Genomic DNA, 13619 nt, shown 5'->3' on the forward strand with positions numbered 1-13619 from the left:
GTCAGAGTTAAGGTCATGACAGATTTGAGGACCAGGGTCAGAGATTAGGGCCAAAGGTCAGAGCGTGGCTCACATGACCTGATCCTCAGGGTTGGAGCGCCGCCTGGTGCAGAAGGAGCAGACACTGGGCAAGAAGATAGCCACGCTGTGGGCCCTGGAGCTGCGGGCAGCAGAGTTGCTTGAGCACATGCGGCTATGGGCAAATGTGAATGCCACCTGCTGATTGCAGTCTATGGATGCCGGTAAGACAGACTCTGGGACTACCTGAGTGACTCAAAGTGACTGACCCAAGAATCTCCTGACCTTGAGAGACCAAGGACCCCACTGAGTACCCATTGACCCTGAGTAACCCCCCATGGGACCCCATGATATCCTCCAGTGATTCTCTGTCCTTAAGAAACCAGATATCATGTAAAACTCAACAGAGGTCATCTAGTGCCTTTGACCCTGATAGATCCTTTTCTGAGTGATCTAAAATTCTGAGTCACCTCTAGTATCCCTGAGCCCCCTCAGGTTGACTACATGAGCCCCGGGTAACTGGAGACCCCTACTCCAGATAACTGGAATGACTCCCAGAGACCCTGAAAGTCCAGTAGATTGACTGCTCCCCTGCTCAGACTCTTCTGGAGAAGCCTGGTGATTCCCCCCCCGGAAGAAACCCAGCTTTCTCCCCCGGTCCCACAGCTCTGGGTACTCTCCACCTGGCCCCAGACAGAGTGGGCACAGCTGTGGCAGCTCAGAGCCACCAGGCCCTGGTCCTACAGACCTGCGGAGTCCCGTGGTCCCGCCTGTGGTCCCAGGGGCCAGGGTGGGGCACTTGTTAGCAGCCCGCATTCCAAGCCCGGGCTCAGGCCTCCCGGCGGGCCAGAAGGTCTGGAGCGGATGAATGGCCATAAGATCTGGATTCACTCACTGCCTCTGTCGACTGCCCAGCTCCCATTTTCACACTGGGAAACTGAGAAAGCACTTCTTGTGCCTACTTGTTGTAGTGACTAAGGGAGGTGGGGAGCCCTGGAGCCGTGACTTGGGCAGAGGATGACCTTTCTCCATCTTTCCTCCTACCCGCTTCTTGTCCTGTCGCTTGGGCCAGGCCAACCTAAAGTCTCCCACCTCCCTAAATAGAGAGCTTGATCTCTGTGTGTGCCTCTCACCTCCCCGCTGATGCTGGAGCCCTGGGACTGAACAGCCTCACTGATGGTGACTTCCACAGCACCTACAATGCTAGGGACAAAGGCTGTGTTCCGTGGGCCATTTGAAGTCTCAGATCAGACTCTTTTTCCTTAGCTCATGCCACACCCCCTCCTTGGTGCGCCCCCTAACTGTGGTGGCTTAAAGACAACCCCCCTTCCCCTTGCTCTGCACAGGTCTGGGCAAGGGAGCTCAATAAAGATTTGCAGGCGAGGTGGCCTGTGTCTGGTTTCTAGAATGAGGGTGGCTTCTGGAGAGGTGGGAGGGGAACCTCTGTGTGGAAATGTACTCCTGCCCAAAATCCACTCCATGCTTTCCTTCTTGCCGTGCTTCTCAACTTTGCTCAAAGTCGCAGGACTCAGCTAATGTAGGGGCCGCGGGCCGGAGGATTGAGTGGGAAATCAGTCGCGGACTTACGCGGGCAGGGTATGCACGGGACCCCAAGGGAGGGGGAAGGTGGGCACAGGCTCTGGACCTCTTATCACCCCTCATCTGGATTCCCCTCCTCTCCAGGATGGAGCGGGCCTCAGGGGACCGAGGGAGGGACCTGCGGGGACAGCCTGGGCCCTGGGAGCTTCGACTGGGCCTACTGCTGAGTGGTGAGAGGGCCTGGTGAAGGCCTGGGGTTTGTGGGATGGGATGGTGGGTCCTGGGGGAGCCAACCCTGGGGCTACTGGGTGGGAACGCAGCAGAACTGGCTGACCCACTGTTCCCAGTGCTGGCCACCGCCCTGGCCCAGGCGCTGGCCCCCGATGTGCCAGGCTGTTCGAGGGGAAGCTGCTACCCTGCCACAGGTGACCTGCTAGTCGGCCGTGCTGACAGACTAACTGCCTCATCCACCTGTGGTTTGCATGGCCCCCAGCCCTACTGCATCGTTAGTCACCTGCAGGTGCGCCTGGGTGGGATGGGGTGACTGGGGGGTAGGGGGTGCTGCCACTGCCTGAGACACTGACCCTGACCTTGACTCTGACCCAACCCAGGATGAGAAGAAGTGCTTCCTGTGTGACTCCCGGCGCCCCTTCTCTGCTAGAGACAACCCAAACAGCCATCGCATCCAGAATGTAGTTACCAGCTTTGCACCACAGCGCCGGGCAGCCTGGTGGCAGTCAGAGAATGGTGAGGCCGTGGGTGGGGCATGGGGTGAGCAGGGTTGCCCACCAGTAGTCTCAAGTCCCTGACCTCCGACTCCTGCCCCAGGTGTCCCCGTGGTCACCATCCAGCTGGACTTGGAGGCTGAGTTTCATTTCACGCACCTCATTATGACCTTCAAGGTGCCCGCATGTCTGGGAGCCTGCTTGAATCACCCTGCTTGGCTCCCCATTGCCCCTGAACAGAGTCCCAGCTCCTTAGCCCAGTCTTGCTGAGCTCATATGCTGTGTTCTGTCTGGCTGCATGGGAGGCTCCTTTGTCTCCCACACCTTCTGTTGCCTTCTGCCTCCAGGCCTTTGCCCATGCTGCCCCAACGTGAGGCTGGATTAGGTGCTGCTTCCCTGGGCCCCATGACCCCTGAGCCTTCCCCCAGAAGTGGCTGCCCTCCCTGACTATTGCTTGGCTTCCAGTGGTCACCCCCACCTGTCCATGAGCTGCTTCAGGGCAAGCCCCAGCTGGGCAGGGCTCTCTTGATGGGCCTGGGCTAGACTTGAGTCCTGATATTCACTGATCAGCCATGCCCCCCACCCAGACATTTCGTCCTGCTGCCATGCTGGTGGAGCGCTCAGCTGACTTTGGACGTACCTGGCATGTGTACCGATATTTTTCCTATGACTGTGGGGCTGACTTTCCAGGAGTCCCACTCGCCCCACCACGGCACTGGGATGATGTAGTCTGTGAGTCCCGCTACTCAGAGATTGAGCCATCCACTGAAGGCGAGGTGAGAGCTGGGATCTGATGTGGGGCAGGAAGAGGGGGATGATGGGCCTGAGGCAGGGTCCAGTGTCTCTAATGGCTCCATGTCCCTCCAGGTCATCTATCGTGTGCTGGATCCTGCCATCCCTATCCCAGACCCCTATAGCCCATGGATCCAGAGTGAGTGTTCCTCTCTTTGAGCCTGGCACAGTCCCAGCGTCTGACTGGTGACTATTTGGGGCCTCAGTAGCTATTTTGGGTGCTTCTTGGGGTAGGTGCCAAGTCCAATTTAGCTCATGTAGCAGTAGACAGAAGGTCTCCCAAGGTGACCTTGGCAGCTGCAGCCCCTGAGTGGGCATGGGGCAACAAGAGCCTCCCTGGCCAGCTGGCTCCCAATCCTTTCCCCCCACTTAGACCTGCTGAAGATCACCAACCTACGGGTGAACCTGACACGCCTGCATACACTGGGGGACAACCTGCTCGACCCACGGCGGGAGATCCGTGAGAAATACTATTATGCCCTCTACGAGCTGGTTGTGCGTGGCAACTGCTTCTGTTATGGACACGCCTCGCAGTGTGCACCCGCCCCAGGAGCACCAACCCATGCTGAGGGCATGGTGAGGGACTTCAGCTGGCTAGAATAGGGCTGGGGGCAGGGACAGGCCTGGCTGGACAGTGCTGACCACTTGCCTCTCTGCCTCCTAGGTTCATGGGGCCTGCATCTGCAAACACAACACTCGTGGCCTCAACTGTGAGCAGTGTCAGGATTTCTATCATGACTTGCCCTGGCATCCAGCTGAGGATGGCCACAGTCATGCCTGCAGGAGTGAGTGAGGTCCTGGTCCCTGTAGCCCCAGAACACTGTGGCCTGGCTGTGCCATGGGTAGAACTTAGAGCTGGTTGGTCAAACGCCTAACACCCAGGCTATGTCCGAAGGGTGTCCAGGCCTTGATGCCCCTAGGGTCTCCCTTAACCCTCTTCCAAGTCTTCTCTGGTCAGGGGCCCAGTATGATGCTGAAACCTTAAAGTATCTGAGCCCCCACCCACAAATTCTGGCCTGTGTCAGGGACCTGCGGTATCACTGGGACCCCTACACCCCTTATCCTCAGGACGTGGTCCCTCAATGGGCCTTTGTCCTGCCTTCCCGTCCCTCCAAGAGTGTGAGTGCCACGGGCACGCCCACAGCTGCCACTTTGACATGGCTGTATACCTGGCGTCTGGGAACGTGAGTGGAGGTGTGTGTGATGGATGTCAGCACAATACAGCTGGGCGCCACTGTGAGCTCTGCCGACCCTTCTTCTACCGTGACCCAAGCAAGGACCTCCGGGACCCAGCCGTGTGCCGCTGTGAGGCTGGGGTTGGGCATGGGAGAGGGAAGGCTGAGTCTGGGGTAGGAACTAGGAGGCCAGACTGCTGTCCAGGTTGCAGGGGTTTGGGGTGGGGGTGGGGGGCATAGGGTGGAGCCAGGCTGGGAATCCAGTGTCGGGGAGGCTAGGGAGATGCGTGGTGCTGGGCTAGTTGGGATAGGGTGACCCTGCATCTCTTTTTGCCCTCAGCCTGTGATTGTGACCCCATGGGTTCCCAAGACGGTGGTCGCTGCGATCCCCATGATGATCCTGCCCTGGGGCTGGTTTCGGGCCAGTGTCGCTGCAAAGCACATGTGGTGGGCTCTCGCTGTCAGCGATGCCGTGATGGCTTCTTCGGGCTCAGTGCCAGTGACCCTGCCGGCTGCCGGCGTATGTGCTTCTTGCCCTCGCTCCTGTCCTGACCTTAACCCTGACTTCTTACTTTTGGCCCAACTCAACACCAGCACTGCCACAGCTCCTCAGAGTGTGATGGGTCTCCTTCCCTGCAGGGTGTCAGTGTGATGCACGGGGCACAGTGCCTGGGGTCACCTCCTGTGACCCCAACAGTGGAACCTGTTTCTGCAAGCGTCTAGTGACTGGACGTGGCTGTAACCGCTGCCTGGTGCGACTGGAGGGGCTTGGGGGTCTGGGGTCCTGCACTTATCCGGGCTAGGAGGTGGTGTCTATGCCCTACTGGGTGGGTGCGGAGATCTTAGGGTCCATTCCTGGCTGAGAGGTCTCAGGTCTGGGAGGTAAAGGGTGGGAGCCATGGTCTAGGGACCGTGTTTTCACCAAGGGGTGGTAGAGGCTGAGAGCTGTCACTGGATTCCCGGATGGGTGGCAAGGGGGTCTGTTTCTAGCCCCCAGCAACCTCCTCTCCCCTAGCCTGGTCACTGGGGCCTGAGCCATGACCTGCTTGGCTGCCGTCCATGTGATTGCGACGTGGGTGGTGCCTTGGATCCCCAGTGAGTGCTGTATCCGGGGTCCCAGGAGGGGTGGGGAAAGATCCTGGGCAGGAGAGGGGGCCCTTCTTGAGTACCTGTGGGCTTCCCAGGTGCGATGAGGCCACAGGCCAGTGCCGCTGTCGCCAGCACATGGTGGGGCGGCGCTGTGAGCAGGTGCAGCCTGGCTACTTCCGGCCCTTCCTTGACCACCTAACTTGGGAGGCCGAGGACACCCGAGGACAGGTAGGGGGCAACGTTGGAGGGCAGGGCTTGGGTTGGAGAGGTGGAGTTGTGGGTGGTACTTGTCTGGGGAGGGTGTCCGGCCTTGGACAGGGCCTCGGCTGAAGAGCTGGGGTGTGAGGACAGGCTGCGGCAGAAGGGATGGTGTCTTACCTGAGCACCCACCCTGAGCTGCATCCCTCCCAGGTGCTCGATGTGGTGGAGCGCTTGGCAACCCCTACTGGGACTCCATCCTGGACAGGCCGGGGCTTTGGTAGGCTGCAGGAGGGTCAGACACTGGAGTTCCTGGTGGCCTCTGTGCCGAGAGCCATGGACTACGACCTGCTGCTGCGCTTGGAGCCCCAGGTCAGACCCTGTGAAACCTGGCCCAGAGCTGAACCTCCGGGTGTGGTAGCGTTTCCTTCATCATCCTATCCCCCCAGGTCCCTGAGCAATGGGCAGAGATGGAAGTGACTGTGCAGCGCCCAGGGCCTGTGTCTGCCCACAGCCTGTGTGGGTATGTGCTGCCCAAGGATGACCACATCCCAGGGACTCTGCAACCAGAAACCAGGTGAGGGTACCAATGGTAGCATCTGTAACGGTGGAGGGTTGTGGGCCAGCCCTAATTCCCTGAAGGACACTTGGAAGACACCGCTGCTCATTCATCTGTCCCTTGCTTCAAGTGCCTCCTCCTGAGTGCTGTTTGCCAGGTGCTGTTAGGCATGGCACAGGTCAGAAGAAGGAAGTAGAACATGTCCTGCTCTTTTAGGGGTGTGAGTTCCAGAGGCCTGTGGCAAGATTTAATGGGAAGCCATTCAGTGTCACTATAGGGAATGCCCACAGGGGAAAGGCAAGGCATCAGTGCATTCTGAGCAGGATGTGACTGGTCTGATAATTGTTTTCTTACATTTTGGGTAGTATTTTTTTCATGTATCTTTTTTCATCACCTTCTTTTTTAACGTTCTATTATTTAAGTATTCAAACAATACACAGAGTGGAGAGAGCAGTGTATAATGGGCCGTACCCATTATAGACATTGTACCAACTGCGATTTGCTTTTAACAAAGATCCCTCTACTTGAGGAGTGGAAAATAGACTTAAAGGTGGAGGCTTTTGAGTTAGCTGAGTGACAGTGGATTGGACAGAGGTTTAGCAGTTGATGTGACAAGATGATGAAGGTTCCAGAGGGTTCCAGCGGCAGAGCTGATGGCTCAGATATGTAGGAAGGAGAGAGAAAGTGGAAAGATGACTCTAGCGTTTTGGGTTTGTTCATCTGGGTGAGGATTGGGCTCTTTACTGAGATAGAGACATAGGGAGAAGCAGTTCCGAGGTACTTAGGCATGGAGGAGAAGGCCAGTGGGTGGTTGGATTTCTGTGTCTGGAATTCCTGGGAGGCCTCAAGCTGGAGATATAAATCTGGGACTTGTCACTGAAGGGTTAGGTCTAAATGAAATGACCAGAGAAAGGAAAGAGGGCCAGAACCAAGCTGTGGGGTGTTTGAGGCCAGTAGAGAAGGAGGATTTGGGGGTGGGGGAAAATCAGCAGTGTGGACAGGGTTCCAGAAGGGGAGAGAAGAGTGTCTCAGGAAGAAGGGTGCACTGCTTTCATTGCATGCCGCTGAATGCTGGAGCAGACAGGAACAGAGAGGAGGCTGCTGGGTTTGGCCACATGGAGGTCGTTGGTGAGCTTGGTACAGGCTGTTCCCATGCATGTTGGCATAAAAACTCCATTGGCGTGGGAGGCAAGAGTGGTGGCAGTGACCACAGTCCGGTTTTAGGAATTTGTTGGGCAGGAAAGCAAAGACAAGGTAAGAGCTAAGGGAGACTCAGGGATTGAGGGAAGATGTTTCCAAGGGAGATAAAAGAACCCTAGCATGGGTTTGCAGACTGATGAGAATAACCTAGGAAAGGCAGGGCCAGGTGGCGGGCGGGGATGATGTAGTCTTGGTGAAGAAGAGCAGAGGTTGGAGGTCAAGGTTGGAGGAAGTGTGAGGGGGCCGTTAAAGAAAAATTGGCAGGTATTTGTGCCAGGGAAATGCTGTGTGGTTGCAAGGTTGTAGGGAGTGTTTTTAGAGATTGGTTTGCACAAGTATGGGATTCCAGTGAGGCATGTTTGTGGAAATCTCCTGTATAAATTCTCTGTCAGGCTTTCCAGCTGTCTGTTGGCATGACCCAGCCCAGCCTAGTGTCTTTCTTGGCCAGTGATTTGGTTGCTGGTGTGCGGGGTGGGGAGGCCTAGGATGGTGGGTACAGGGTCCCTGGATGAACCCCATACCTGTTTTTATCCCCCCACCCCGCCCAGGTATATGGTATTTCCCAGACCTGTCTGCCTTGAGCCTGGCATCTCCTACAAACTGCATCTGAAGCTGGTGCGAACAGGGGGAAGCGCCCAAACTGAGGCTCCCTACTCTGCACCCAGCCTGCTCATTGACTCGGTGAATAGCCCCTCTCCCCACACCGACCAAGAAGGCAGGGTGTGCGGGATGGGACCTGTAGCGGGGGCCGGACAGGAGGGGCCCATGACAGAAGAGGCAGGCCCGTGGTGGTGCTCAGTGCTCTCTGGCAGTGCCGATAGCGTCCTGGGTCTGGGCCTCACTCTTCCTTGCTCATTGCTTCAGCTGGTGCTGCTACCCCGTGTCCTGGTGCTGGAGATGTTTAGTGGGGGGGATGCTACTGCTCTGGAGCGCCGTGCCACCTTTGAACGCTACCGCTGCCACGAGGAGGGGCTGGTGCCCAGCAAGACCCCTCCCTCGGAGGCCTGCGCCCCCCTCCTCATCAGCCTGTCCGCCCTGCTCTACAACGGTGCCTTGCGTGAGTATCTGTGCTGTGGGCTGGTGGGGCAGAGGTGTGGGGCCCCAGTCTGACTTGGCCCTCTCCCCCTGGCCCACAGCCTGTCAGTGTGACCCCCAGGGCTCACTGAGTTCTGAGTGCAATCCCCACGGCGGCCAGTGCCTTTGTAAACCTGCGGTGGTGGGGCGCCGCTGTGATCTCTGTGCCCCTGGCTTCTACGGCTTTGGCCCCACAGGCTGTCAAGGTAACTGCCTGCCTTTCTTCCCTCTTACTCTCTCTCCTCCCCACGACTGTCCCCCGTCCTCCCTCCGACTGTGCTTCTTCCTTTCTCTGACTCTGAGTTAGAGCCCATACTCCCAGCACTGGGGCACTGGAAGTTCTCTTCGATTCCTTGACTTTCCTGCCCTGACCCCACCTAGATTCCCTCAAACCCCTTCCCTGGTTCAGCCTCTGCCTTGCCCCCAGCCTGCCAGTGCAGCGCCGAGGGGGCACTCAGTGGCCTGTGCGAGGGGACCAGCGGGCAATGCCCCTGCCGAACTGGTGCCTTCGGGCTTCGCTGTGATGGCTGCCAGCGGGGCCAGTGGGGATTCCCTAGCTGCCGGCCATGTGTCTGCAACGGGCATGCAGACGAGTGTGACACCCTCACGGGAGTTTGCCTGGGCTGCCGCGATCACACAGGGGGTGAGCACTGTGAAAGGTGAGCCTGGAGCAGCTGGGAGAGGGTGGGTGGGTGGGAAGGCTGCTCCGGGACCACATCTCTCCTCCTGTTGCTCCCTGAAGGTGCGTTGCTGGCTTCCATGGGGACCCACGGCTCCCATATGGGGGCCAGTGCCGGCCCTGTCCCTGCCCTGAAGGCCCTGGGAGCCGGCGGCACTTTGCTACTTCTTGCCATCGGGATGGGTACTCCCAGCAGATCACGTGCCACTGTAGGGCAGGCTACACAGGTGAGTAGATAGATAAGGTGCAGGCGTGGGATCAGGGTGGGGCAGCTGAACTGAATACTCATGCCTTCCCCAAATGTGGGCAGGGCTGCGGTGCGATGCTTGTGCCCCTGGGTACTTTGGGGACCCGTCAAGGCCAGGTGGCCAGTGCCAACCATGTGAGTGCAGTGGGAACATTGACCCCACGGACCCTGATGCCTGTGACCCCCGCACGGGAGAGTGTCTGCGCTGCTTACACCACACGGAGGGGCCACACTGTGCCCACTGCAAGCCTGGCTTCCATGGGCAGGCTGCCCGACAGAGCTGTCACCGTGAGTGTGGGATTGGGAGGGGATGGCGGGGGTCGGGCTCTGCTGCTCGGGCTCCCCTTGATTAATGTGCTTGACTGGCCCAGGCTGCACCTGCAACTTGCTGGGTACAGATCCCCAGCAGTGCCCGTCCACTGACCGCTGCAACTGTGACCCAAGTAGTGGGCAGTGCCCATGCCTCCCCAATGTCCAGGGCCCCAGCTGTGACCGCTGTGCCCCCAACTTCTGGAACCTTACCAGTGGCCATGGCTGCCAGCCCTGCGCCTGCCACCCAAGCCGAGCCAGAGGCCCCACCTGCAATGAGGTACAGGACCCTCCTGTGGATCTCTGGGTGGATGGGGCCAGCTGTCTGTCTCGAGTCTCAAGAGCTTAGCCTCTGATTGAGGCGCTGACCTCTGCCCTGTTCCCACTCTAGTTCACAGGGCAGTGCCACTGCCATGCTGGCTTTGGTGGGCGAACCTGTTCTGAGTGCCAGGAGCTCCACTGGGGAGACCCTGGGTTGCAGTGCCGTGGTGAGAGAGTCAGCAGGGCCAGGGTGGCTGGGGGGCTTCCCAGGATGCCCCGCTGGCACCCTAATTCTGTGGTCTGCCCTTTCCCGCAGCCTGTGATTGCGACCCTCGTGGAATAGACACACCTCAGTGTCACCGCTCCACGGGGCACTGCAGCTGCCGCCCAGGCGTGTCAGGCGTGCGCTGTGACCAATGTGCCCGTGGCTTCTCAGGGGTCTTTCCTGCTTGCCTACCATGCCACGCATGCTTCGGGGATTGGGACCGCGTGGTACAGGACTTGGCTGCCCGTACACGGCGCCTGGAGCAGCGGGCACAGGAGCTGCAGCAGACGGGTGTACTGGGTGCCTCTGAGAGCAGCTTCTGGCACATACAGGAGAAGCTGGGGACTGTGCAGGGGATTGTGGGTGCCCGCAACGCCTCAGCTGCCTCCACTGCACAGCTCGTGGAGGCCACAGAGGATCTGCGGTGCGGATGGGCCTGAGGATACATGGAGGGATGGGGCGGAGACCCTGTGGACTAGGGCTGAAGCTTCTCTAAACACCACCCCCTACTGGCACAGGCGTGCAATTGGAGAGGCCACTGAGCACCTGACCCAGCTGGAGGCAAAACTGACAGATGTGCAGGATGAGAACTTCAATGCCAACCATGCACTGAGCAATCTGGAGCGAGATGGGCTTGCGCTTAATCTCACACTGCGGCAGCTGGATCAGCATCTGGACCTGCTCAAGCATTCAAACTTCCTGGGTGAGCTGTTGGCCAGCGAGGCAGGTGGACCAGGGTTGGGTGATTTTTTTTTTTTTTTTAAGATTTTATTTTTTTGAGAAAGAGAGTACAAGCAGGGGGAGCGGCAGAGGGAGAGGGAGAAGCAGGCTCCCCGCCGAGCAGGAAGCCCGATGCAGGGCTCGATCCCAGGACTCCAGGATCATGACCTGAGCCGAAGGCAGACGCCCAACTGCCTGAGCCACCCAGGCGCCCCCCCCCCTTTTTTTTTTAAGAGAGCGAGCGAGCAGGGAGGGGCAGAGGGAGAGGGAGAGAGAGAGAGAGTATATTTAGCAGTTTCCATGCCCAGCGCAGAGCCCAATGCAGGGCTTGATGTCACGACCCTGAGATCATGACCTGAGCCAAAATCAAGAGTCAGACGCTTAATCCAGGTGCCCCGGGTTAGGTGATCTTCAGCTGACTGCCAGCCTCTGCCCAATGTAGGTGCCTATGATAGCATCCGCCACGCCCACAGTCTGTCTGCAGAGGCAGAACATCGTGCCAACACATCAGCCTTGACGGTGCCCAGCCCTGTGAGCAGCTCAGCAGATACTCGGCACCGGACAGAGGTGCTGATGGGTGCCCAGAGGGAGGACTTCAACCGCAAACACATGGCCAACCAACGGGCACTAGGCGAGCTCTCTGCCCGTGCCCGTTCCCTGAGCCTGACAGCCATAAATGAACTGGTAAGGCACAGTGTGGGGTGGGACATGTGGCTGTGGCTGTGGCTGTTCCTTCCACAGGGCCCTGACTTGTTCTGTGCCTGGCAGGTGTGTGGACCCCCGGGGGATGCACCCTGTGCTACAAGCCCTTGCGGGGGTGCTGGCTGTCTGGACGAGGATGGGCAACCCCGCTGTGGGGGCCTCGGCTGCAACGGGGCAGTAGCCATGGCGGACCTGGCACTGGGTCGGGCCCGGCACACACAGGCAGAGTTGCAGCGGGCTCTGGCAGAAGGTGGTGGCATCCTCAGCCAGGTGGCTGAGACCCGTCGGCAGGCAGGCGAGGCACAACAGCGGGCCCAGGCAGCCCTGGACAAGGCTAATGCTTCCAGGGGACAGGTGGAGAAGGCCAACCAAGAGCTTCGGGAACTTATCCAGAATGTGAAGGACTTCCTCAGCCGTGAGCCTCCCGTGTGGCCCAGGCCATGTGGTTGTTTTACCTGTGTCTGTGTTCATACTTGTGTCCCTGGGCTCATACTCGGGCCGGCACTGGACCTGTGTTTATGACTCCATGTCTAATCTCTCAACCCTTGCCTATATGTGGTCCTGAAGTCCATGACCCTGAGTGTGTGCTCACTTACAGTTCCTGTCCTTGTAGTTACATCACTATGCCTATTAACAACCCCATATTCCATGTGTGGTCCCACACCCCAAGATTGTGTCTGACGCCCATGCCGGAGAATCTGTGTCCCTAAGCCCTTGCCTGTGTCCCCAATAGAGGAGGGGGCGGATCCCGATAGCATTGAGATGGTGGCCACACGAGTGCTAGAGCTCTCCATCCCAGCATCACCTGAGCAGATTCAGCACCTGGCAGGCGAGATTGCAGAGAGGGTCCGGAGCCTGGCGGATGTGGACACAATCCTGGCACGTACCGTGGGAGATGTGCGTCGGGCAGAGCAGCTGCTACAAGATGCACAGCGGGCAAGGTCTGATCATGATCCTGGCCCCTATCCTTGACACCTGGTCCTGATACTCACAGGCCCTGATTCCCTCTCTTCCTCAGGAGCCGGGCTGAGGGTGAGAAACAGAAGGCAGAAACAGTACAGGCAGCACTGGAGGAAGCCCAGAGGGCCCAGGGTGCTGCTCAGGGTGCCATCCAGGGGGCAGTAGTCGACACACAGGACACGGAGCGGACCCTGCACCAGGTGTGGTCTCTCTGGGACATCAGTAGGGCAAGATTATGGGCACGCACCCATGAACCTGTTTAACCCTGGGTCCACCCTTAACAGGTGCAGGAGAAGATGGCGGGTGCGGAGCAGGCACTGAGCTCTGCAGGGGAGCGGGCTCAGCAATTGGATGGTCTCCTGGAGGCTCTGAAATTGAAACGAGCAGGGAATAGCCTGGCAGCCTCTAGTGCTGAAGAAACAGCAGGCAGTGCCCAGGGTCGTGCCCGGGAAGCTGAGCAGGTGGGTTGAGGCAGAGCCAGCTGGTGGGGGTTGGGGTAGAGGCCGGGGTCCACTGGGCCACCACGCTGACTTTGCCCTCTATATTCCCAGCTGCTGCAGGGCCCACTAGGCGACCAGTACCAGACAGTGAAGGCCTTGGCTGAGCGCAAGGCCCAGGGGGTGCTGGCTGCACAGGCGCGGGCAGAGCAACTTCGGGATGAGGCTCGAGGCTTGTTGCAGGCTGCTCAGGACAAGCTGCAACGGCTGCAAGGTGAGGACTGGGGTGGGTGGAAGGCCAGAGGTGCGGGGCTTGTGGGAGACGGACCCTTCCGCCGAGACCTGCCCTTCCTTAGAGCTGGAGGGCACCTATGAGGAGAACGAGCGGGCACTGGAAGGCAAAGCAGCCCAGCTGGATGGGCTGGAGGCCCGGATGCGTAGTGTGCTTCAAGCCATCAACTTGCAGGTCCAGATCTACAACACCTGCCAGTGACCCCTGCGCGATTCCGTCCCCAGCCCCGCCCCGCCCCGCCCCGCCCCCGCTACTGCCTCTGCATGGGAAAGTTCCTAGCCTGACCAGGCCCCCAATAAACCGCTGTGAATCCCCACTGTGTCGTCCGGACTGTGATTTGGGGAGGGCGGGGTCTCTGGGCGGAACCTCAGGATGCCA

The 13619-nt window shown here is 59.0% G+C and overlaps 1 protein-coding gene across 1 annotated transcript; it reads left to right on the top strand.

The window, feature by feature from the left end:
* Positions 1-1537: 1537 nt before the first annotated feature.
* Positions 1538-13557, top strand: LAMB2 (laminin subunit beta 2). The gene is made up of 33 exons (XM_045862397.1): positions 1538-1614; positions 1702-1787; positions 1905-2077; positions 2169-2304; positions 2386-2459; positions 2870-3058; positions 3150-3213; positions 3448-3650; positions 3739-3859; positions 4191-4379; positions 4590-4769; positions 4889-5001; positions 5265-5344; positions 5434-5566; positions 5750-5908; positions 5986-6113; positions 7844-7976; positions 8160-8352; positions 8432-8575; positions 8797-9028; positions 9112-9275; positions 9359-9583; positions 9667-9884; positions 9996-10092; positions 10182-10554; positions 10649-10833; positions 11293-11534; positions 11619-11967; positions 12286-12493; positions 12571-12712; positions 12797-12973; positions 13064-13223; positions 13306-13557. Exons 2-33 carry the CDS (start codon positions 1703-1705, stop codon positions 13440-13442), a joined length of 5406 nt encoding a protein of 1801 aa, XP_045718353.1. The 5' UTR covers positions 1538-1614; position 1702; the 3' UTR covers positions 13443-13557.
* Positions 13558-13619: the final 62 nt, after the last annotated feature.

Source organism: Mirounga angustirostris, unplaced genomic scaffold (assembly GCF_029215605.1).
Source record: "Mirounga angustirostris isolate CCGP_5_RB_7025 unplaced genomic scaffold, mMirAng1.0.hap1 SCAF_1, whole genome shotgun sequence".
Taxonomy (NCBI): domain Eukaryota; kingdom Metazoa; phylum Chordata; class Mammalia; order Carnivora; family Phocidae; genus Mirounga; species Mirounga angustirostris.

Excerpts from the sequence above, each read along its gene's own strand:
- LAMB2 (XM_045862397.1), top strand. The coding sequence starts at position 1,703 with ATGGAGCGGGCCTCAGGGGACCGAGGGAGGGACCTGCGGGGACAGCCT. Across the intron at positions 3,214-3,447 it reads CTATAGCCCATGGATCCAGA|ACCTGCTGAAGATCACCAAC; the intron begins GTGAGTGTTCCT and ends CCCCCCACTTAG. Across the intron at positions 3,651-3,738 it reads CAACCCATGCTGAGGGCATG|GTTCATGGGGCCTGCATCTG; the intron begins GTGAGGGACTTC and ends TCTGCCTCCTAG.